At 37.5% G+C, this 26671-nt stretch overlaps 1 protein-coding gene across 7 annotated transcripts in view; it reads left to right on the plus strand.

The window, feature by feature from the left end:
* Positions 1–202: 202 nt before the first annotated feature.
* The window catches only part of LOC131146894 (probable protein phosphatase 2C 8), a 70483-nt gene continuing 44014 nt past the window's right edge, over positions 203–26671 (plus strand). For 3 of the 7 annotated variants that reach the window (XM_058096729.1, XM_058096730.1, XM_058096734.1), the window contains exons 1-3: positions 230–367; positions 834–1255; positions 1729–1837. In XM_058096729.1, coding sequence (XP_057952712.1) covers positions 858–1255; positions 1729–1837 — 507 coding nt within the window. In that variant the 5' untranslated portion in view covers positions 230–367; positions 834–857. Of the gene's footprint in view, positions 368–833; positions 1256–1728; positions 1838–26671 lie in introns of all 7 variants that reach the window. The other 4 variants (XM_058096733.1, XM_058096732.1, XM_058096736.1 and 1 more) reach the window with 2 other exon arrangements.

Raw genomic sequence — 26671 nt, forward strand, 5'->3', positions numbered from 1 at the left:
TCATTCTTAATATTGTATCCTTGTTACAAACTATTTATTATCTCTTTAAACTTTTAGATGCAATCTATTATATTGCTAATGACTTGATCTTCTATAAAAAAAAAAAAAAAAAAAATGAAAATTGTTTAATTGTTAAATAATAAATTGAGAAAATTGAATTGAAAACTTGTACAAACTTGAATGAAATTTAATTTTGTCTTCTATTATAGTTTTGTGTAAAAACATTAATGGAAGGCAGTGACAAACAAAGAGCCGTTGGATCAACTTACCAGTCCCAGCGAAAAACAATTGCAGCCCTGGAGCGCCTGCGACGAAACTCGAAAGCTACGTTCGGCTAAGCTGCCATAGTCCTTGGATCCACTCAGAGGTACGGATTTCTTCCTCTTCTCTTTTCTATATATCTGTTTGGTTGGCGAGAATGTTGAAGGAAAGAAATAAAATAAAAAATTCTAAAATTATGGAATCTCATGTTTCATTTTCCTTCCTTTATTTTCCAAATAAGTTGCGGCATCCGTATGAGGCTCTAAACATTTTAAGCCCTATCATTTTCGTGCACCATTTGTTTATTTCTTGTTTAATTAGGGTCTGAAACACAGGCTTTTGCCACTAACGATTTTCTCGCCTTGCGGTTTGCTTTTCTTAGAGAACTCCATGCAAGAAACAAAGAAAGTTCTTTCAATTAATTACGTACTTGTATAAAGCTAAATTGGGACGGATGATTTTGTTACTTGGTACCAAATTTATTTTCATACTTATTCTCCCTGTCTCGGCGACCAAACAGAGTGTTATTCTCGTCATTGCTGCAAATAACAGTTCATGTTCTTGTAATTCAGAGCCTGAGCTTTGTTGGAAGCAGCATGGCGGATGAACCTAATTCAGTCAGAGCAAATGAGAAAAATCTTGAATGTAATAATTGCAAGAAGCGGGAAGGGGAATTTGAGGACTTTGATTTGAATCTAAAGAAGTCGAGAGCCAAAGCAGTGAGTGTTGAAAATGTGGAGAAGGCAGAAGAGACCCTTAATGCTTTGGATCCTGCTGGTGGTCAAGTAGATCATATATCAGATGTTTCAAATGATGGAGCCAAGGACTTTCGGGTATGTAACCAAAATGGTTCTTCTGATGGTACGCGAGGTGTGAGGGAGATGGGTTTTGTCATTGAAGCAGATGCTGCGGAAGATAAGGGTTCTAGGCACACAATGGAGGATGCTTGGGTTTTGCTTCCAGATGCAAGCTTGGAGTTTCCAGGGAAACTAAGGTTTTAGTTATTTTTAGATGAACATTTTTATGAACTGACCTACCTTTATTTTGGTGATTCTCATGTTCAATTTATACAATGATCTTTGAATACTATTAGAGCTAGTTGGGTTATGAAGCTACATACTTTATGCAAGTTCTAATTGATTATAACATTAAATGATGGTGGTTCACCATAGTAAATTCTTTCCATATGAACAATTTTTTTGTAACCTTATTGACATTTATTTAGGTGATTCGCAAGTAAAATTTATATATAATAATTTTTGAATATTATAAATAGTTGAGTTATTCACCTATGTACTTCGCGCAATTTCAAAATGATTATGACATTACACACATGCACCTATTGATTCATTTACAATACAATATTAAATGCTAGTCACTACATTCTTCATTCACTTTTATTACATAAAATTTTGAAGCTTCAGAAGGGAAGCTTGTATTAAATTTAATGTTGCCCTTTCCTTACAGATGTGCACATTTTGCAATTTACGATGGACATGGAGGTCGGTTAGCTGCTGAATATGCACAGAAACATTTACATGTAAATGTTCTTTCAGCAGGCTTACCACGTGAGTTGGTGTGTTTGCTTGGTCTTATTTTATGCATGTATTTTAGTGTTTCATTTACTGAATAGTGGGGTTGACATAATTCAATTTCTTTTTTCTTTTTTCAACTATAATTGTCTGTTAACTTTTAAATAGTCTTTGATTCCAAATAATAGCTAGCTTCGGAAGATGTATTAGAAAAATGTTGTAAAGTTAGAGATGGATAAGAGAAGAAGAGAAAAAGAGAAAAGAAGAAGAAAGCAAGAGTAAAAAGAGGTGGCAGTTTCCTGGAGCCTTACTTATGGTTCGAGGTTTGCTTATATATTAAAAGTAAAAAGACTGACAAAAATACCACGACTCACACAAGCTAATTATTAAAGTAACAGATTTTCTTCCGACTCCCCCCCCCCCCAAAAAAAAATCTGGAGGTGTATAAATATCACCTAACCTCACCTTGTATGGCCATTAGACAAGGGGGGATTTAGTGGCCCCATCTTGTACGAAAGAAGTCCTCATGACCTTCTTCGGCACAACATACCTCTCAAAATGACAGCAAAATGATAGTTAACTTCAACATGCTTTGTCCTTTCACAAGATACATTGCTATTGATATAAATGGCAGCTTGATTATCACAAAAACACATTGCTTTGTCACCAAGTATTTGATCTCTTGTGTTGCTTTCTCACCAAGTTTTTGATCTCTTGACACAAGAGGCTTCAGCCACATAAGCTCACTCACAGTCATTGCTTTGTTATCGATTGAAATTTAGCTTGAAGCCACTGCTTAACATCCAGTCATTGCTAGCTTGATGCTATCATCAACATAAACTATTAGAAGCACTACACTTGTTTCCTTTTTGCGGAAAAAAGGCTGACTGGTTGGAGTAACATCAGATAAAATCCAAATGTAGAGACCAACGCACTAAATTTGTCAAACTAGGCTTGAGGAGACTGCTTATGACCACAAATGGCCTTATGCAACCTATATACTTTACCATGCTCTCTTTGAGTAACATACCAAAGAGGTTGCTTCATGTATACCTCTTTCTATAAATCTCCATAGAAGAAGGCATTTGCTCACATTTGTATAAGGACTTGTCAAAATTAAGTGCGAGTGATATTAGTACACTAGCAAAATTTATTTGTGTGACAGGAAGATCTTAAAAGTAAACAATACCATATATTTGGGTGTACCCCTTGGCAACCAATTAAGCCTCAAGTGTTCAAGGCTTTAGGACTATATTTTATGCTATAGAGTTGTAGACTAATCAACCTTTCAAAGGAGGAAGGTCCACCATGTCCCATCTCTCTCGAGTGGTCAAGGTATTCATTTCTACATCCATTTCATGCTTCCACGTAGGCTTAACATGTCTTTCAACATGTGAGGAAAGAATATAAATAGAATAAATAAACAAGGCAAGAGAACACTTAGGAATAGGAAGGTGAAGAACTAAAGCAATAGGATAAAAAACTAAAGACTTTCCAGTACATGTTTGAGTACCTTTACTTTGAGCGATGAGCAAATATAAGTCACACCAAGATCAATCTCTAGAGCTAGAACTTGAAATTGTGATGATAGAAGAGGTGATTGTGTGGTGTCTATACTTGCTTTTATAAACCCTTAATTGTTTCTCTAGGTCTATAACCGATGGATTTAGAAGAGGACTAGAAGATTTGCAAAGAGGAATAATGGTAGGAACACAAGGATCAACACATGTGGGGATCATAAATTGTTGGACTCAAAATAGATTCATCCAAGGGGGAACCTGTACGCGCTAAAATGTTTCTTGCGAGTGTGAGAATCATAACATCCATAACCTTTCTGAGCTCTCTAGTACTTGAAAAGTCACATTTAACAACATGAGAAGAGAATTTGTCCAAGCCAAGACTTCAATTTTGGTTGAAATATTGAACTTTTGTGTTTTGGAGGGTATCAAATCGAAACTCATTGTCAAATTCATTTTTGAAAAATTTTGACGAAAATTTTGATAATTTGGTAAATTTCAATTGAAAATTTTGGAATTTTGACCAAAATTCTGAAAATTTTGATAAATTTGGGACTTAAGCTCAAATTTTGATGGAAAACCTTGTTGCTTCACCCTTGTTGTGAAGTTCTAAACTAAGCATATGATCCTCACTCACTCAGAGCCTCCTCACCGCACAAACACCAGTGCTTCCAAAGGACACTTCCTCGCGTGAGTGCTTCCTCTCTCTCTCTCCCTCCCTCCCTCTTGATCTAAATCTTTCTCTAGAATCTCTTTTCTTATCTGACCTGATCTTATTTTTCTAATCCTAGATCTTACCCTATTTCAATGTATCATATCTTCATGCATCTCTCACTTAGATCTCTTCCATACATGAAGCTTACAGCTCCCTAGGGATATATCTACATTTTAGATTTTTTTTTGGTTAGAGGTAATGAGCTTTTGAGTATTTTGGCCGTAGATGGACTTTAACACAGTTAGAGTTTTGTTGCTGAGATATGATTTTGAATTTGATTAAGGCCTTTTGCTCTCTCTTTCTACTCTCAAGTCTTTTCCTCATTGTCTTTTTCTTTTTGATCTAACTCAGATTTGCTCTCATCCTTTCTAATTCCTAGATCTCTCCTTTTGAACTCTTTGGTTTGATCTTAGGGCTTAAGACTTTCCTAGGGCTGGATCTAGTTTTGGGTTGAGGACCTAAGAGCTTTGGGCTTTAGATTAGAAGTTTTTGGATTGTTGTTAGGTTGGAAAGGGACTCTTTAGGACTTCTGTGGAATGTGGATTTGAGCTTGTTTTGTTTCTAGGTTGCATAGAATATTGCTCACATATACATCATAATACATATAGGGGTGAGCAAATGGTCGGTTCGGCCAAATTTGGTTAATTAACCAAATTAACCGAAATTTTTGGTTAATGAGAACTGTTAACCGAACCAACCGAATAGAGGGGCCTCACCGAACTAAACCCGACTGAATTACCTTTTCGGGTAATTCAGTTAACCGAATTAATTTGAAATTAATTAATAAAAACATAATATAATTGTAGATTTTTTACCAAATACTAATTAACATATTAACAAATTAACATATACTAATTAACATATTAACAAATTAACATATACTAATTAATATATTAACAAATTAGCATATACTAATTAACTTATTAACAAATTAACATATACTAATTTATATTTAAATTTTAATTAATTATTAAATCTGTTATTTTAGTTAACCGAATTAACATTCCTCTTAACCGAACTGATTAACCAATTAACCGAACTTTGTAAAACTATAACCGAACCGACCGATCCCGTGTTCTTAACCGAACTGAATCAACCAATTTCAGTCGGTTAATTCGAGTTTCCCCAAATTATGCTCACCGCTAAATACATATGCTTATTGAACATATTCATACTGTAATCCATTCATGCATTACCTCATTCATATCATATGCAACTTCATTTAGATTTAGAAGCTATTAATTCAAATCTTCAATCTAAAATTTCACAGAGCATGTATTGGCCCTACTTTCATTTTATATTTCCCAATGAAACATGTATTGATCTTGCATACTAATCACACTCTATTTTGATTTAATCATTGATCACGGATCATTTCATGTTTTCCTTTAAAAAATAAAAGATTCATTGCATGTGTTCATAGTCTCACCTTTACTCCATTCCACTTTATGCACTAGTCATTTTTCCTATCCTAGATTTTCGAAAACAAAATTGTATGCATGCAATTTTTTTTTTCAATTTTCAATATTGGGCTACACTAGTTATTTTCAAAAATGTTAAACAATCAACCATTGATACATGCATGCACTCTGCCTGTGTAGCACTAAGTGTCTATCTCTACACAATTTTTAATATTGGGCTACACTAGTTATTTTAATGAATTTTATTGGAATGGATTTTATGTAAGAGTATTAACTCTACTTTAATTACGTTGGTGGCTAAGAAAAGCATGTCTATCAAGATATCTAATTATAGACCTATTAGTCTAGTATCCAACATTTATAAAATAATCTCTAAAGTTCAAGCTAGAAGGTTGGCTGTGGTTCTTGATAAGTCTATTAATAAGGCCCCAAGTGCTTTCATGGGGGGGAGACAAATAGTGGACACAATTTTAATTGCAAATGAAGTCATTGAGGATATTAGGAGGGGAAGAAGAGGGGGCTCGTTTTTAAGTTAGTTTTAAAGAAAGCCTATGATAGGATGAGTTGGAATTTCTTAGATAAGATTTTTATAAAGAAGGGTTTTGGAGAGAGATGGTGAAGTTGGATGAAAGGTTGTATGTCTAATGTGTTTTACTTGGTGTTAGTGAACGGGGAGCCTAAATCATGGTTTAGAGCTATGAAGGGGATTAGACAAGGAGACTCTCTTTCCCCTTTTTTGTTCATTTTAGTGGCAGATGCCTTGAGTAGAATGGTTGATAGAGTTGTGGTTATAGGTTTAGTGAAAGGCCTATGAGTGGGGAGTGAGGAGGTAATAGTTTCGCATCTTCAGTTTGGTGACGATAATATTTTCTTCTTAGAGGATCATAGGTCATCCTTTTCAAATATTTTGGGGCTTCTTCAAATATCCGAAAAGGTTTCAGGGCTTAAGATCAATTTGGAGAAGAGTGGTATCACCACTATTAATTTGTCGGAGGAGCATGTTAGGGAGTTATCCTCGGAGCTAGGTTGCATCGCTTTGGAATGGTCATTATATTATTTAGGAGTTCCTTTGGGGGGGTAATCCTAGATCTGCTACTTTTTGGGACCTTGTTGTTGAGAGAGTGTCTAAGCGATGAGATGGTTGGAAGAATGCTCTCTTTTATTAGGAGGTAGAATTACTCTCATTCAAGCTTGTCTTTCTAGTATCTAGCTGTATTTTCTGTCTATTTTCAAAATTCCTACAGGGGTGGCTAGTTGGATCAAGAATCATGAGAGATTTCCTTTGATCAGGGGTTGGGGGGTGTTAGGGATCATTTGGTGAGTTGGGAGGTGGTTTGTAGGTCTAAATGGGAGGGGGACTTGGGTCTTGGTAATTTGGTGTCTTAAAAAAACGACTTTCTTGGTCAAATGGCTTTAGATGTCTCTTCCTATGGCATAAAGTTATAAAAAGTAATTTGGACTTGATGGGAATGGGTGAGATACCAATTCAGGTCTTAGATGTTCTTCAAAAAGTCTGTGGAAAGCCATCTCTCAGATTTATTCCCTCTTTAATCCCCATGCTAAATTTCTATTGGGTAGGGGTTGCACTATTTGCTTTTGGAAAGATCAATGGTTGGGGAATGTTGTTTTGTCTACCTCTTTTCCTTGCCTATTTTTCTTTTGAGCTGAGGACAGGATGGATCTATTTATTCTTTCATTGTGGAGTCGGTGCTCCTTTACCTTCTTGGGATTTTCACTTTAGGAGACCCTTGAATGATAGGGAGTTGGAGGAGTTATCCATCTTGTTAATCTTGTTGAATAATTTTCGAGTCGCATTGGAAGCTGATAGCTGTTCTTGGTCTTTGGATCCTTCGGGGTTTTACTCCTGCAAATGTTTTTGAGTTCTTGACTAGCTCTGGTTTTTCATTTCCTCTCTACAAAACTGTCTGGAAGGCCAAAGTTCCCCCTAAAATCAAAGCTTCTCTCTGGCTGGTTGTGCTTAATAGTATCAACACCAATAACTTGTTGCAAATTAGAACATTGGTAAAGGCTCTCTCTCTGGATGTATCTGTGCGTTGTTTTAATTGCTCTGAAATTGGTCTGCATCCTTTCTTACATTGTGACTTTGCCTGGAGGATTTGGAACAAGCTTTTGAATTATTTTAGGGAATGCTGGGCTTGTCTGAAGACAATTTGAGGCATTTTTGGAAACTCATTCTGTTGGTTTTGGCAGGAAAAAAGAGGGTAAGGAGTTATGGAATTGTGCCCTAGTTGCTGTATATTGGGGTTTGTTGATGGAGTTCGACATGCACATTTTTTTCAGGGAAAAAGTCATCATTTTTGCTGGCATGGGAGAAGATTCACCATTTGGCTTCTCTTTGGTGTGTGTGTAATGGGAACTTGAGTGGGATGCGCTTTTTGGATATTCAGCGTGATTGGCTTTCCTTGTTGAATTGATAGGGCATGCTGATTATTTTGGGTTGTTTCTAGTGTTCTTTTTGGTCTTTCCTTTTTAATTTTTTGGGGTAACCCAGAAGTTTGAAAGGAGAGGCCTTATTCTCCTGTTTTTACATTCCTATTCTATCAATGAAATTCTTCTGTTATGAAAAATATATATAATTAGAAAGGACTATAAAGGCTATGAGAGGATACATGGAGGTTAGGTGGATTGAGATAAAAATGAGCCTGGTGATATAGTTTTAGATATTGCCATGATATACGATCTTGTTATAATGAATACCTGCTTTAAGAAAAGAGATGAACACTTAATAACCTTCAAGAGTGGACAAATAAAAGCCAAATAGATTTTTTCCTAACTAGGAGGGGAGATCGTTTATCATGTAAGGACTGTAAAGTTATCCTAGATGTAAGTTTAACCATACAACATAGAGTTTTAGTATTAGATATATGCACTAAAAACCGAAAGAGAAAGAGCAACATCTATGCAACAGGACTACGTTGTGGAAATTGAAGGGAGAAAATATAGACAAAGACAGAATGGTTAGAGTAGCACCAGATAAAATCCAAATGTGGAGATTGCCACACTAAATTTGTCAAACAAGGCTTGAGACTGCTTAAGACATAAATGGCCTTATGCAACCTATATACTTTACCATCCTTCCCCTGAGTAACATACCGAAGAAGTTGCTCTATGTATGCCTCTTTCTACAAATCTCCATAAAAGAAGGCATTTGCACACATCCATTTAGGGGCCTCTTAAAAATAAGTGTGAGCAAGATTAGTAGGCAAACAGAATTTAGTTGAGCAACAGAAACGTCTTAAAATAATCAATACCATATTTTTGGGTGTATCCCTTGGCAACCAATCGAGCCTTAAGCCATTTGAGGCTCCAGTAATATATTTGATAGTGTAGACCAATCAATACTTAACCAACCATTTACAAGGAGGAAGGTCCACCAAGTCCTATATCCCTCGAGTGGTCAAGACATCCATTACATGCTACCACCTGGGGTTAACAAGTGCTTCAACATGTGAAGAAGGGATATAAACAAGGCAAAAGAATGCATAGAAATAAGAAGGTGAAGAATTGAAGCATAATGAGCAATAGGATAAGTAAAGACTGCTGTGTACATGTTCAATTTTTATCTTGTGAGAAAATCATTCACAAAGATCATCCCATATAGCCTTGGCTGTTCCATGAAACATCTTATTCGCTACAATTTGTGGCTCCACGCTGTTCCACAACAACATAAGCAATATATCATTCTCTTTTATCCATTCTTCATAACCCCTGGAGTTCGGAGACAGGAGAATGCAACAAGCACTTGGATTTCCTTTTCGCGTTAATATACACATGCATTGCCTGAGAGCACAATAACTAGCTGGAGGATCCAACCAATTTTATGGCTATGATCTATACGTTAATAGTATCAGCCGAAAAGCTCTCTAGAGGCCATCAAAATGATTCCATATAAACTAACAATAAGCGCATACCAGTATTGAGAATGGATAACACAGAAACTATGCAGAATCAGGCAGCACACACAGGTGCTGAGCAGCACTTCAGAACTTCAAAGATCCAGGAATTAAAGAGGCAGCTCTGACCACAAAACTGAAGTCACAATCCTACAAGAAATCTATGCAGAAGAAAGAAGATCCCAACAAGCACCACAGACAATTAAAGTGGCAGGTCAGCAGCTGCAGACATTATTGCTGGCAGCAACTAGTAGTCAGTGCAGCCAAGAACGAGAAATATTCATTAAACACCAATCGAAACCATTAGCAACTGGTACAAAATTTCAAGCAAGCACTTTCAAACACAAAACCTCAAAACATCTTCATCATGCTGCAACCAGCCAGTGAACAGCTGAACAGTACCAGCAGTATACCCAAAACAGAGTATAACTGCTTCACATCAGCAAACCACCATAAACACACAATCTCCTACCAAGGGTGCTGCGCGGCCAAATCAAGATGAAAAGTGTCCCTAAATGACGCCCAAACCAACCAGAAAATCAGATTTGAGAACTAACTAGGGGAAGATAAGAAAAAATGAAAAGCAGAGTATAAAAATAACTGCAGATAAATCTGATTTAGAGGAGATTAAAGCACTGATACCATGTTGTAAAGTTAGAGATTGAGTAAAGAAGAAGAGAAGGAGAAAAAAAGAGAAAAAAAAAGAGCAAGAGAAAAAAGAAGCAGCAGTTTCCTGGAGCGTTATGTATAGCTCCAGGTCTGGCCTTTTATATATTAATAATAAAAAATACTTAAGGACAAAAATACCCTAACTCACACAACCTAATTATTGGGTAGAAGAGAATTGGAAGTAGGTGATGCAGGGGACAATTGAAAAGTTGATGATGTAGGCAATGAGACTCATGGAGATACTTTTTTGATAATAAAAGAAGAGTTCATTAATAGAATAAGAATATACAGCTAAAAGAATAAGACATCTTCTTAAAAAATTCTGGAAAATCCAGATAAAAAACACAAAGGGACAACCTAAAGATTAAAGAACAAAAGAGAAAAAAATAGGGGCATGAACCAACACTCCCAACACAACGCCAATCACGCTGAATGTCTGAAAATCTCACCCCCTTTAAATTCCCTTGTCCTACACACCAAAGAGAAGCCAAATAATGTATCTTTTCCCAAACCAGCAACTGAGACGAAAAATGAGTGCATTACGCTCTATCCACAACCCCCAAAAGACTGCAAAGAAAGCACATTTCCAAAGCGCTGCCCTTTCCTTTTTACGAGACTCATGAAGATTTACCTCTTAAACTTAAATGTTGGTATGGAAAAGATAGGGGAGTATGTGTGAAATTTTGGAACTCCTTGTTGATTTTCTGAGAGTAGGATTGCAACAAGGGGGTTGCGCAAGAGGAGATTCTGAGAATGGCGGGGGCTTAGAGTTTCTAAACAGGTTGATGTAAGTAATAAGAACGATGACATGATAGATTATTGAGGGAAGTAGAAAGATGTGGTGAATATAGAAGGAAAGGAGGTGATGTTGGGGAATGGTAAGTTGAATTTTTTGTTACCCTAGGTGTTTGGCGAGGAGAAGAAGACAATTATGGTAGTATGTGTGAATTTGACAATGATTAATTATCTAAAGAAAATGAGCATTAAGCCATGGCGCTGTGGAGTTGGAGGAAGTGTCTTATTTTACCCATCATGAGGGGGGACATCTGACATCAGGGAAATAGATGGTTGCTACGGAAACTGGTGTCAATATATTCTCCTGATATTTAGTACTTCTATAGGAAGCTAAGCTAGAATTGTGTGGAATTTTTTTTTGGGGGGGGGGGGGGGGGAGGAGGAGTGTGGATATTATTAGAATATTTAGCTAGGTAGAAGTGAAGAATAGGCTACCTTATAGAGGGGCACTGGGAGGTATTTTGGTGATTTGGGATTCTTGGATAGCAAATAGTATGGATTATATTAAGGCTTTTTTTTCCTTGTTAGTGTTGTTGGAGGTTGGGGGAAGGGGGTAGTTGTGGGCTACTTCGGTTTATGGTGTTTCTAAACCTATCTTTAGGTCTCAATTTTAGGAGGAGTTGGGGGCTGTGTATGGATTGTGTTATCCTAGATAGATGATTGGGGGTGACTTCAATGCAATGAGACTTTGGGGAAAAAAAAGGTGGTGGGAGCTTTTCTTGTAGCATGCAGTTTTTAGATAGCTTCATTGGGGATAGTGATATGAGAGAGATTCTGTTGCAGAATTCTTTGTTTACTTGGTCAGTAAAGGGGGGAAAGAAGATTGGTGTAACGACCCGATTTTCTACCGTATTTTTATTTTTATTTTTATTTTTATTTTTATAAGCAATAATAAATCATCTATCAAATATCTCTGATACCATGTATCAATATGACCTGACCTAAAGTGGGGTACCGGGTTGTCTGTCCATCAAAACATACTATCCATGTAGCGGAATACATAAAGTGTCTAGGTCCCATATACAATACTAGAATGCTATAACCTCCACACATAAGCATATACATCCCCAAAAATTCACAGAATACTCTCGGGTTTATACAAAACATATCCCCAACTCTAAAATACTTACCCTGAACACTAGGGTAACAAGATCTCCACTATCTTGGAGCTCGCTCCACTCGTCTGTCCTGGTTTCCTAAAATGTTTAAATTCTAGGCGAGACACCTCTCAGTAAGACGAAATAAATTATTGACAGTGTGTGGCAACATGAGTTTTGTTATATCATAACACATTCATTTAAATAATTATATCAACTAAGAAAATCATACAAATATGTACTCATAAACACACACACATATATATATATATATATCATAGTTTCATAAAACTTTCATATCATTTCTCATATTCAGGTTCTAGCTCATGAGTATCCACTAGCATATAGCACAACGCGTTTGTAATTCATGGCTGATCATTTTTCATTTCATTTCTCATATTCATATTCTAGCCCATGAGTATCCACCAGCATATAGCACAATGCGTCTGTAACTCATGACTGTTCATCATATTGTAACATTCAATTGTCGCGTCTGTAAAGAGAAACCATATTGAGGATATTCATGTCACATCGTCATGTATTCACCCCACGTGACCGAGTTGTGCGGCCCGTAGGTGGGACCTAACCATGGCTGGCCTACCAGGTTAGATTAGAACTAAACGCGTTTGTAGTATGATTGGCCTACCCAATCCTGGTCCAGACCCCAAGGGGTAACTCTACTCTTCTCGGGCCCAATCGAATGTCTCGCCACACTCTATACAAGACGTGTGGTTGCACTAACACATATGTTAGCTACGGTACCGTGCTTTCTATATATCTCTGGTCCATCAGGGTTCTCATTTCCACATTTCTGTATTCATATTTCATCATGTTTGTATATCTCATCATATCTGTATATATCTCATTTCATCATTTCTGTATAAAACATCTTTGTGTATAACCCATATCATCTTTTCTATATAAACACATCTGTGTATATTACGTATCATCATTTCAGTATAAAACATATCTATATTTTCTCATATCATCATTTCTATATAAAACATATCTGGGTTTCTCATATATTTCATATCTGTATAAAACATATCAATATATCTCATATTATCATATTTGTATAAAAACATCTGTATATCTCATAACTTCTTTACTGTATAAAATCATATCTGTGTTTCTCATACATCATTTCTCAGTGCAATTCATATATCTCAATATCAATCACATTCCCAGTATAAAACTGTTATTTCATATTTCTCATGCCACACAATTTTAGATAGATAATCATAATATAATAATCATAGGAAAAATATCCATAACATAGTTTTTCCAAAACATATACAATATTCTCATTTTTCACTTACTTTAAACCAGCCAGTTAATTTCCCAAAAATATCTGTTATAATTTATTCCCTTTACCTGCTTACTGAGAAGGTGTTTGCTAGGATCCCTAAATCGAGGCCTATGGCGATCAGAGCTCAAAACTTTGAAATCATATATCCAGTTCAATCAGCTCAACCCCAGAATTATAATCATTTTCACATTTCCTAGGTCCACACACTCCATTAACATGTTAAATTCTAAACAGTTAACACATTCATCATCCTCACCTCAACTTTGGAGTGGTACCTGGAAACCCCAAAACACAAAACTGCTCCGATTAACTTGCTAAGGGTCGCTCCTAGGACCCCATGGTGGTGTCTGATCGTCGAATCGGGCTGAAATCGGAGAGAAATCAAAGAGAGAAGGGAGAGGGTTCTGTAGGTTTTAGAGAGAGAGAGAGAGAGGTTTATATTTTGATTACATTAAAACAAGGTTGTAGGATCTATTTTATTAAGCATTGCCAGATGAAACCGTCGACGGTTTGGGATTTTAACCCTTTCTGTTTTTCACTATTTTACCGTTACTGGACCGCGGTTACACAAAACCGTTGACGGTTTTCTAGCCTCCCACCAAACTATCGACGGTTTGGTCTACACCAAACCATCTTCCAGGTTTTCTTTGTTTTTTTTTTCTTATTATTTAAATTTTTTGGGTCTCTACAATTTTCTAGTTAGTTAGATTCCTTTCTTTTTATTGATGAGTGGTAGGATGAGTTTCGTGATCTAATTCAAGAGATTCTAGCTAAACATATTTAGATATTTTTCCTACTTGGTTGGAGTCTAGAATGATTTAGGTTCCTATTCCTTTTTGTTTTGAGAATATGTTAATGGATCATCATGTTCATAAATTAGTTTAGGAGAATTTTGAGTAATTGTGATTTATTGGATGGGAAAGTTTTATGTTTACTTTTATTTATTTATTTTTGATAGAAAAATAAATTCATTAGATAAAGATAGAATTTACAAGCAGGAGAGAGGACAAAGTCTAATAATCCTAAACAAAACCAAAAGGAAAATTACAAAAATAAACAATGACAAAAGAAACTCAAGACGCCCTAAAAAGAGACTTCCATTCGGCTAGACTTCTGAAACACAAATTCCCTTGAAATTTCCCTAACCCATGCACCATAAAGAAGCCATAAAAAGAATCTTTTCCCACACCAACCAATACCGTAACTTCTTCCTTGCAAATATATGCACATTATGTTCCTTCCACAAGCCCCAAAACACTGCAAATATAGCACAATTCCATTATGCAATCCCTTCCTTCTTCCTCCCAAACCCACACATGAAATTGTCAAGAACTCCTCAACTATTCTAGGTTAAACCCAACTTTCTTCAAAGTAATTGAATAGCTTGTTCCAAACCTTCCATGCATTATTGCACTGCAGGAAAAGATGTGAAATAGACTCTAAACAATTAAAGCAAAGAATACAGATATCAGGAAGGAGAGCCTTTAAAGGTCTTCTCATCTGCAGCAAGTCATTAGTATTTATCCTATTAAGAACAATCAACCAAAGAAACACTTTGATTTTAGGGAGAATTTTGACCTTCCATATAATCTTGTAAAGAGGAAAAGAGGAATTTGTCCCAACCAAGAATTCAAAGAAAAATTTACAAGAATAGACTCCCGAAGAATCCAACAACCAATATCGGCTATCATTTTCGGAAGATACAGTTATTCAACATAATCAATAAAGAAGATAACGCTATAGTTTTATGTTTATAAAGAAGTTGAGTCTCTTCATCGCAGCCGGTTTGCCTCTTCGCAGCATCGACAGTCGCTAGTACTCGCTCGCGTGTTAGAACTGAAGCTCATCCATCTCTGTTTAGGAGATTCTTTGGAGCCTTATTGTGGATTGCAATCTGCCGAAAATCTCTGCCTTGAGTGGGATCTTTAATGAAGCCCTAACGAGTCTTGTGACCCTCTTATCTGTCGAAGGCTTGCTTTCTCTTGAGGGTTCGAAGCCCTAGCTCCGTCGCTCTTTCTTTCAGGCCTGCTGCTTCCTGCTTCGTTCATCTTTGAGCTTGGATATTGTCAAAATCTCTTCTCTCAAAGACTAACAACAACAAGAAAGGAGAAACTCTTGAACGGTCTTTGTGCTTCTTAGCCGCAAATTTAGCAATGTTTAACTTGAGGACACACTATGGTTCTCTCTCTCTCTCTCTCTTGCAAAGTCAATTGACTCACTCTCCTCTCTCTCTCTTGACTGACATGTTGTTAGTTATTGATGATAGGGATTCGTTCAGTCTACATCAAAGGGAAATCCTTCTGAGTTTGGATAAAGTAGGAAAGGTTGGACTTTTTCATTCTTAAGAAGAATCGGTAGTGTGATCGGTGGGTTTGATTTTCTTTAGCTGCAACAAAATGGTTTTCACAGGGATTCTTATCTCTTGCTGGAATTTTAAGCAAGGGTGTTTGTAGATTTTGGGTGGGTTTTGCTGATTATTGGAGGGTGATTCATGTGACAAGGGTAGGGAAATGCCTAGAATTAGGGCTGGATGGAGAGGCAAATGATATTCTATCTTTGTCCCTAAAGGATCCAAAGGCGATGGGTGGTTTTGGTTTGGGAAAGAGTTCGATGTTTTGCTTTGTCAGGCATTGATGGAATTGATAGTAAAAGGAGGAATGAGAATCTATCCTGGAGTCCAATAGTATTAGGAAAAACCAATGCTGATGGAGTTCCTTTGATTCCTAAGGTTGGTGCTTGCTCAGTTCCTAATGATGGAGTTCGCTCAATCCCAAAGGATGTGCCAGAGGTGGTCTGTGTTCAATGTGTGGGGAAGATGCAAGAGGCTATAGACAGCTCTGCACGATCAATTGACGTTGCTAAGGGAGAAGGTTCTGATGGAGGAGGTTATTCTAGAGGCGGCTAGAGTGTTCTACATGAACAATGGGATGATGAAGGACGGGTGGGTTGGGCCTAGGGCTGTAATCGGTTTTATTCGGTTTGGTTATTAGCAAAACTGAACACTGAGCCAAAAGTTTTGGTTTTAAAATTTCATAAACCGATACTGAACCGTAAACCGTTGGTTTATGAAAAACCAAACCGCTGTTTTTCCGGTTCGGTTCAGTTCGATTAAACTTCAGTTTTTAAAACTTTAAATTACAATAAACTTTGCATCAGCTAACTGAGGACCATTGGCCTCCATGGGCCTGCAGCCCAAGCCCAAAACATGGGCCCAGTTCATAAAGCTGAAGGCTGAAGAGAGAGGGGGGTCCAGTTGGTATTTATAGGAAGGGAAACTAATTCCCTTCCCATGTGCAACCGATGTGGGACAAGAGATGGTGTGTCTGGATTCCAGAAGGCAGGGCAGGCGGGCAGTAGCGGTGCAGTGCAACCAACCTTTCCATTTTGCTTGAGAGTTTAAAATCCCAAAAAGTTGAAAATATTGTTAATGGGAGGGTGGAAGGCAGAAAGAAGAATGGGAACTCCAGGTCACAAAAGGGAGTTACATGTGGAGGTTGAGAATGTAGATGTTGAGGAGAGTCAAGCGACTTCGCTTGGGGCAGAAAACAGTGAAGCCTCAGTGAAAAATTCAAATATGAGGAAGAAAATGGCAACAGAAGCAAAAAAAAGGCAGTCGAGGGCACATGAGAAGACGGAAGAAATGAATTATGTAACGAATTAGTTTGCTTTGATTGGTTTCAACAGTGAATTTCTGTTCTTTGATATAATCTGCTGCTTATTTGAAATAGTCCTTGTGCAGTTCATACTTCATACAAGGTATGAGGCATGATTCCTTTTAGCACTTGCATTTTATTTTTTACCCATCTTTTTTCAATTGACAGTTACAGCAACTCTATATATTAGTATTATATAAAATTATACAATAATAAATTATTAATTCGGTTTTCGGTTTTTTCGGTTCGGTTAAACCGAAACTGAAATTGGAATTTTTCATCTTTCAAAACCGAAACTGAAACAGCAAACTGAAAGTATGAAACCGCAAATCGAAAGACCGAACCGAGATGTGTTTCAGTTCGGTTTTCAGTAATTTTTGCACACCCCTAGTTGGGTCTGGGTCTTCGACGATTAGTTTAGACATGGGTCAGCTGTTTGAAAGCATAAAGGCTTTTTAAAGTTTCTGGTGGGCCTGTTGGTTAAGGAGGCTCAAGAGCAGAATTTGGATTTTATATTGGGCCAGATTAGAGGGATTAAAGTTCAGCAGGGTAAATTGCAGTTGGGCCAATGGGAAGAGCTGGACCAAATGCTTAGTCAAGTTTCCACTCAAAAAGAAGGCCTTCTTATGAAACTTGTGGGGTTGCGGGAATTAGTTTGTCCTCAGGACAGAAGGAAAATATGTGCAATTCAGCGCTTAACTCATCTTCTAACAAGATCCATGGTGGTCGAGAGGAGAGAAGCGGTTGCTCTAAAAACAAAAAAGGAAAGGAGGCTAATGCAGGGGCAGCATCAAGGTTCTGCAGCCATGAAGAAATTAGAAGAGAAGAAGGAAGGGTAAGGGAGGAGAGAGGATATACCAGGGGAAAAATCTGGTTCACTTCAATTCAAATTCATCAAAAATTGCCTACAACATGGTTCTCACACACTATTTATAAGAAAGCCTCTTTACATGAAATTACACTTAAACCCCTAAAACAACATTACATTACAAATCTACCCCTACATTACATAAATATTACAAACAACCCCCAAATACACATAATCCTATACTAATTAATACTGAACATAGATAATAAACTACTAAGCACACATAATAAACTACTAACTTTACCCCACAATTCCTTAACCCAACTCTTTTTAATTATTTTCCAGCAAGGATCTTCCCAAGGTCTTACTTGTACTACATCAACTCTCTTCTTTGGCCTCGAATTTTGAAATGTTGGAGGATCAAAAGGGAGAAGCAAACTCGGAATTTTCGAAAGACAACACTTGAATGAGGCAAGAAACCACATTCCATTGGCAGCACCATAAACTTGACTTGTGAATCAGCATCAATGAACTCATTGGGGATGACAAACTCTGCAGTAGGAATGTTTGAAGGACTTTGGATGTCTTCAAACAGATTAATTTCTTTCCTTGTATTGTCTTCAAGCTGAGTATTTATGACTGATTCTTTGTCTTGGTCCATTGCTAGAGCTGACTTCAAAATGATTTTCTTCCCATTATAGTGAAAGACATGTGTTCTCATGTCCTTGAGTCACTCCTAAATCATCCAACCAAGGAGAACCAAGGAGTACATGGTCAATCCTCATAGGCAGGATATCATACCAAACATTAGCCAAATATTCACCCATTTGGATGGGTACCAAACATCTTTCATAAACATGTACTATAGAGTTATCAACCCAAGATATCACGTAAGGCTTTGAGTGAGGTTCCGGATGAAACCGCATATGAATGACTCCATTTATGGAAACCACATTCATTGGACATCTTCCATCAATGATGATTTTGCAAACCTTTTCTCTGCATTTGAGAAAGGTGTTGAAAAGCTTGAAATTGCACCCAAAGTTTGGCAAATGACATTCATTTTTCTAGAATTTGTCACCGTGTTGCTGAATTATGCACATACATATGCTGCAGCTATATATCACAACCCTTTAACACAATTTCCCACAATCCTTTCTCCCAGTTTCTCAAAAAATTAATTCACCCTGATATTGATTGTCCTGCTGAAAAGAAACAAATTCATGAAGAAAACTCACAAATTGCAGCAACAAAACCTGATTTTTAATGCTGCCAGTGACAATTTCTAGGGTTTCATGCCAAATTTTCACCCTTGCTTGCATTATGTTGCGTCCACAAGCAAAATTATCTCCTTGCAGATCAAAATTTCGTGGAGCACACGCGCTGCCAGTAAGCCACCTCTGGCGATGAAACTTGGGTTGAGGGGAGATCAGGGGATGAGGAGTTTATTGGTGGTAGTGGTGTTATGAGGAAAAGCAAAGGAGATGAGAGTTTTCAAAGTGCCGACGAATGCAGAAGTTTTGGCCGGTGCATGGGGGTCCTCCGGTGATTGGACGATGATAAAATTTTGAGAGGAAGGGTTTCAGGGGGTTCTGTTTTTGGTGGTCTGGGTGGTGTTGCAGGACGGTCACTGGAAAGTGGTGTTTGAGATTTGGGGACACGACTGGAATTTCAGAAAAGTTCAGAAACTGCAGAACTGCTTTTCAGTTTTTTTTTTTTTTTTTAAACTGATTCAGATATATATATATATATAAATAGAGAGAGAGAGAGAGAGAGAGAGAGAGAGAGAGAGAGAGACTGCAGGAGAGAAGAAGAAGATGAGTGGTGGTGTTGCAGGACGGTCACTGGAAAGTAGTGTTTGAGATTTGGGGACACGACTGGAATTTATGAAAAGTTCAGAAATTGCAGAACTGCTTTTCAGTTTTTTTTTTTTTTAAAACTGATTCAGAAATATATATATATATATATAAAGAGAGAGAGAGAGAGAGAGAGAGAGAGAGAGATGCAGGAGAGAAAAGAAGAAGATGGGAGGTTGGAGGAGTTGCTGGATAGAAAGTGCCAGAAACTGCCAAGAGACAGCCACAGAATTCAGAAATGAGAAAAGAGAGTTGAGAGAGTTATGGGAGAGAAAAGAAGAAGATGGGAGGTTGGAGGATTTGCTGGACAGAAGCTGCCTAAAACTGCCAAGAGACAGCCACAGAATTCAGAAAAGAGCAAGAGAGTTGAGAGAGTAATGGGAGAGAAGAAGAAGATGGGAGGTTGTAGGAGCTGCTGGACAGAAACTGCCAAGAGAGCCACAGAATTCAGAAATGAGAGAGGTGAGAGAATTATGAGAGAGAATTAAGAGAAGAAGAAGAAGAGAAGGAGAAAAGAAACAGACAAGAAGAAGAGGACAGACTGCTGCTGGGCAGCTGGGAATTATGGACATAACAGGAGAACAGAAACAGAAAAGAAAAAAGAAGAGAAGGAAGAAGAGGAAGAGAAAAGTAGAAGAGTGAGAGAGAATGGGTGGACTGAAATGGAAGAATGAAGATTGTGGTTGGGCTCTGATATGAAATGATGCAGGGGGAGATAGAAGTTGCAGAATAGTGGGAGAAAAAAAATTTTTTTGGGGGGGGGGAGGGGAGAAGAAGATTGAAAAGAAAAATGGGGGAATTGAAATTGAAGAAAGAGATCGAGGAGAAATTAGAAGAGAAGAAGGAAGGGGAAGGGAGGAGAGAGGAGATACCAGTGGGGAAAACTCACATTCACTTCAATTCAAATTCATCAACAACTGCCTACATCATGGCTTTAGCCTTTCACACACTATTTATCAGAAAACCTCTTTACATAAAGTACACATAAACCCATAAAACTACATTACATTACAAACATACCCCTACTTTGCACAAATATTACAAACTCCCAAATACACATAATCCTATACTAACTAATACTAATCACCCATAGTAAACTACTAACTTAACCCCACAATTCCTTGACCCAACTCTTCTTAATTATTCTCTAGCAAGGATCCTCCCAAGGTTTTCCTTCTTGTCCTACATCAGAGGCGGAATCGATTAGTGGCCTGCTAAAAAGTCCACTAGTTTTCTAGAGAGTGGTGGATCTCCTATTCTGGAGAAAAATGAGAGTAAGCGGGGTCCTAGGATTGAGTTTGGGGGATCTTCTTCGAAGAATTTTAATTCTTGTGGAGTTGAAAATCAAGATTTATTGTTGGTTCAAGAGGGAATTCAGATGATAAGGGAGTCTATTCGGATAGTCTAAGGAGTTGAAAGGTTTATGCTCGCCCTAAGGAAATGCGGTTGGGTTTTGAAAGGAGCAAGTATTTTGACGATAGATTCATCTGATGACAAAAAAAAAATTCTTGAGAGAGACTCTAAAGATTTTTTTAAGTATAGTGGAGGAGCCAATTGTTGAGAGGATTAATACAAGTAAGGATAGTAAAGATGGGGGGATGTTTCTGAGGATGGTAGTGTAGGTAGTAGTGAATTTGAATGTTGCAAGGGTTTATTTTTGGATTAAATTTGGGAGCCGCAAGGATTGTATTTTTTTGACTCTTTCGATGATTGTCTCGGTGATTTTTCTTATGTGCCGCCCCTCCTTTAGAAGGTTTAAATGGGATTCATATTTCTGAGATGATTCTTCTGAAAAGGAACTGAAGGTAAATGATGGAATTCTGCCTAATCCAGTTCAAGTGTCTGCTGAGAAAGACATTCAAACTCGGAATTTGTTGGATATCTTGAGCCTCACGTTGTCTGATCATGGGGGAAATGAAGTTAGGCTTGATGTGGTGAATCTAAGGCTAAGAAGGGTCAAAGGAAATTAGCAAATTTGAAGTGTTTGGTGAACTATGATGGGAAGAGATTAAAGAGGGGCTTGCTTGGATGAGTTCATTTTTTATCTTTGTTCTTTTTTTTTTTTTTTTTTTACTATTTTTATTCTTTTCTGTTTGTTCTTTGCTTTTGTTTTGTTTTGTTTTTGTTTTTGTTTTTGTTTTTTTCAGAGGATTTAGTATCCTTGCTCTGGTTGGACATTCTTTTTCTTATTATATCTTCTTTTATTATGAAAAAAATGTTTATAAAGAAGCTAAAAGGGATTAAAGAGGATTTTTCCGGTATCTGGGCCCATTCATTTGGGTTTTTTAAGGGTTTTATGCAGCCACATCTTGTTGGGGATTGCCAGGCATCACTTTTGTAATTTTTTATGGTTGTTTCATTTTGTTCGTAGGATTACATCTTGTTCTCCCTTATTGTACTCTTTGGTTTGTTGTTAATATAATTATTTTTCCTTATAAAAAAAAATGAATAAATAAAAGGAGTTAAAAAGAAAAAAAAATGGAACTTAGAGGTGTTTGGTGCTGTTAAGGTCACAGGTAAGTATTTTCAGTGATTTGAGTGTGCTAGATAGGAAAGAGATTGAGGTGGGACTTTCAGGAGAGGAGGATGTTAGGTGAGTTAGTTTGAAAAATGAGTTAGAAGATGTCCTTTTGAAGGAGGTTAGGTGTTGGAGGCAAAAACTAAGTTTAATTGGGTTGGAAGGCTTTTCATGAGGCAGTAAATGGATGAATGGGTGACTGATTTTAGAATGTTTGTAGATGAGGCCACTAATTTTTTTTAGAAATTTGTTTACTGAGGAAAAGTTAGACAGGGCAATGATTGAGGGATTGGAGTGGAGTCTTATTTCGATATAAAAATGTCTTGGTTGGAGAGGCCTTTTGAGGAGTAGGAAGTGAGGCGGTAGTGTTTAGTCTAGAGGCGATAAGGCTCTTGGGCTGGATGGGTTTAATATAGCATTTTTAAAGGAGTGTTGGGATGTGGTAATTGAGTATCTAATGAAGATCTTTTATGAATTTCAACCTAGTGGAAAGTTGGGAAAGATTGTTACTACCTTCATTGCCTTGCAGCTTTAGAAAAGTAGGTCGACTAAGGTTTCAAGGTTTCGGTCTATTAGTTTAGTATCTAGTGAGTAAGGTCAGTGCTAAGGTGCTTGCTAAAAGGTTGAGCTCTTTCCTTAAGTGATAGTATTTTTCTTGCTCAAAGTGCTTTTGTGGGAGGGAGGCAGATTGTGGATGCTATCTTGATTGCAAATGTGGAGGATGAAACTTGGAAATTTACTTCTGATCTTTATGTTTGGTGAGGGTGGAGGAGACGATCATTGATTTTGGTTTGCATTTGATCCATTAAGGACTCAAAATAGTGGAGCAGCACAACAAAAAGAAAAAACTACATGTCAACGATGCTCTGTTCCCAGCATCTTCTCTCTGCGAGACTGAAAGCATGGTGATTCCCTTCCCCCTCTTCCCTGCGATACCCTTGTCCCCCAAAGCCTCTTCCCTACCTCGTTGCACTCATAACTTCAAAGAGATTGCCGTAGACTCTGTTTTCTTCCTCACGACTGTTGTCAAACCTTTTGGAACAGCAGAATCCACGTTCTTCCATCAAAATCCCCTTATTCAGTGGCAGAATATCATTGGAAATATCAGAAGCAGGCTCACAACCAGAAGCATCCTGTCTTCAAAACCTAAATGACGCTTGTTTCCATCATAATCTCCAGAAGCATCCAGTCATCAAAACCTAGCGAATTCTGTTTCCTCGGTCCGTCACGTCCAGAACTATCACCTTTAACCTATATTCACATGTCTACCTTCGTCTTCCACTTGTAGCTTTCGCCATGTCCAGCAATATTCTTTATTGCTCCTCAACTCACTCATTGAAACCTACACCTTTTCCTTCTCTTTCCTAACCAGAACATCGCCATGTCTTCTTACTCAAGGCAAAAAAGGTTTTTCTTTTGAACAGATTCCTTTGACCTGAGCTCTTAGAATTTTAGAGCATGCCAAATAAGCTCTTTTGCTGTGTACTGCTAGATAATGAGGTCCAATGGACCCAGGAACAATGGTTGGAATTTTGGACGCAAAATACCAAATTTCCTTGGATAAAGAAGAAGAATTTTTCAGGAGGTTTGTTGATTGTTAAATTTGTGCCAAACTTCTCCAGATGGATGATTGTTGTTGAGAAATTGTTATATTCTGGAGGCAGATTTTCATTGAGAATCCCTGTGGGTAAGGCAGCATTAGGTTGGTGGATCTTTTGTAATTTGTTGAAAGGAGAAGAAGGTAAAAGACACAGTTCTAGTTTGGTCATGCAGGAAGTGTGGTTCCGTAGACATAGAGAAGTGAGAACGAAATCGTATTATGTATAATGGGCTACCCTATGAGCCTTGTTGTGCAGAGATGGTGAAGAATGGAGCTGTACTTGATCGGAAATGTGTAAATTCTTGCGAGTCTTGTTGGAATATTCAGAAAAGTGAACCATGAATTTGGAAAGAGCAGATTTGTGGGAGAGTTATTTTCGGGCAATAACTAGGTTTTATTCTCATTCAAAATTAAAAAAACTCCTTCCTACAATCACTGGAATGAAAGTTGGGCTGAAGATAGTGGAAGCAGACAAGAAGTTGTATGTTGCACAGTTTGGGCCTGGAGGCCTTGTTTTGAAGCCTTGTGTTCCAATACACCCAGAAGATTTTAAATGGGCTGGATCAGGGGGTCTAGTTTGGGTGGAAAAAGGGAAGCCCATTTCAAACCAAAATTCAGAACTGAATGAGGGATCTGGTTCAACTGTGGGGGTTTGGTAGCGATACATCCAGGTGAGATGGAGATAAAGGACTCACCTAAGATACTAGTTAAGGAGAATAGGGAAGTGGGGATGCTAGTGAATTCTAAGGGGGAGGAAGAATCTGTGCAGATGGATAGGTGCAGCCTTTTAATCAGTTTGGGAGATTCAAAGACAGCATTTAAAGAAAAGAAAGAAAAATCTGTTGTTAATATGCCGAAAACTTCAGGAATTTCTCAGGGAGATGGGGAGCTGTTAGAATGTTCAGAGGGGGAGGAAGAACATGACACACTGGATTTTTTTTACGACTTGTGGACCAGCAAAGAAAAATTCCAGCCAGCACTGAAAGTAAGAGAAGGTACTTTTGCCGCTAATATTTTGAATTTACAGAACAGTAATGATGGAGCTGGAGATGCAGAAGAAAACCAAGAAGAAACTGATAAGGAAGACCTTGAAAGGAAGATTTGGATCTTGCAGAAAATTGTGGAAAATACAGCACAATCTTACTAACTTTTCTTTAAAATCATTGGTATGAAGGGAAGCACTTAAAGAGTGATTTTTTTTTCCCTTTTAGTTGAAAAAGAAATTTTATTGAATAGCATAAGAAAAGATATAGAAAAACGAGAACCAGCAGTCCTCAAACAGAGCAAAAAAGAAAGAAAAAAAAACGTCATCAACTTAATCAGCATTCTAGTATATGACAATGTCTTGAAAACAGCAACCCCTTTAAAACAACCAGCACAATAAGCCCATACAGAAACCAAGTATCAGATCCTGTCTCAAATAAATCCCACTAATAATCTCTTCCGAGTAAGTACTCTAGCATTTATTTCCAACCAAATACCACAACATAGCCCCAAGGGTGCATCTCCATCTGCACAGCGTTTTAGCACTTACTTTTTCCCAAAACCAGCAAAACAAATAGACAAAAGAGCTTCCACTGAATTCATTCTAACCCATGAGTCTCCAAATACCCCAGAGAGAGAATTCCACAAATTCCTAGCAAAAGAACAATGAATAAACAATTATGATACATCCTTTGAACTATATATATATATATATATATTTTTTTTTTCTTTTGACAATAAAAGGAGTATATTAGATAGGGAGAAATAAGTTACAAGAAGTGGGGATGAGGAATCCACCAAAAAAACAGAAAAGTAAAAAAAACAAAACAATAAAAAAAAAAAAACCAAAGATCACACCATGAAGATCTCATCCTTTGAACTATTACCACACATAATACACGTCTGGTGACAAACAAAAGCTGTAAATTTAGGACTTTAACCTCCCAAACACCCCAGAAGAAAAATCCAATTAACCTTAGTAGGATGAGGAAAGAAAGATTTACTAGAATACTCCTCCAAAAAGGTGAAGACCAAACTCTTACATCACTGCTACCGGAAATATGACAATTCTCAAATAAAACGACTGAAGAAAACTCCTCCAACTCTTATCATTCAAATCCCTTATACAGTGAAAATCCTTAGAAAAAGAAACACTTCATCATGATAAGAAGAGAGACTATATAACTGAGGGAGCAAAATAAGAAGATAAAGCTGACCTGCCCACCCAAGGATCTTCCCAAAACCTTATCCAGTTACCTCATCCCAATTGAAATTTAGTGAATGGAAGAAAAGAAGGATACACCTGAGAAATGAATCTCCAAGGACTCTTAGAACCCAGAAGAAGAATTTCTAACCCCCCAATTAGCATCGCACCTGTTAATATGTAAACCATATTTACTTTATTTACTTATTTATTTTTATAATGTACCATAGAGAATTCCCCTCCAAGGGAAACCTCCACAACCGTGTAGCCAAAAGAGACACACCATGTTGCCGAGACCCAATCCTCGTTTTTCTTTAGACCTACAGGCCACCTCCCACCTAACCAAGTGATCTCTCCTCTCTGCAATTGCTGAGAAAAGAAAACCTTTGATATTCTTCTCTAACTTATAAGCTACCCCTTTCAGCGTCCTAAAAAGAGATTAAAAATTCAGCAGGATAGTAAAAAGGCTGCTCCGAATAAGAGTAGTTCTGCCAAAACATATCTCCCTTCCACTCATTTGACTGGTTAGCAACCTTAGTCACCACCAGATCCCGAAAGGCTGACGAGTGTGGCTTACTCCCAACAGAGCTCCTAAATAGACCAAAGGCCACTACAAAACTCCACATCTAGCTAGGGAAGTCAACTCCAAAACCCTATGGGGACTAACATTAATCAAACCACTACAACTCTTCCCCCTATAGATTCTAACACCTGTTAATGAAAGAATCCACATGATCTTCTAAAAAAATAATGCTATCACTGTATCATCTACAAATAGCAAATCAGATGCAACTTCTTCCTCACCTTGATACCTCTTA

This window comes from Malania oleifera, chromosome 13 (genome assembly GCF_029873635.1).
Source record: "Malania oleifera isolate guangnan ecotype guangnan chromosome 13, ASM2987363v1, whole genome shotgun sequence".
NCBI lineage: Eukaryota > Viridiplantae > Streptophyta > Magnoliopsida > Santalales > Ximeniaceae > Malania > Malania oleifera.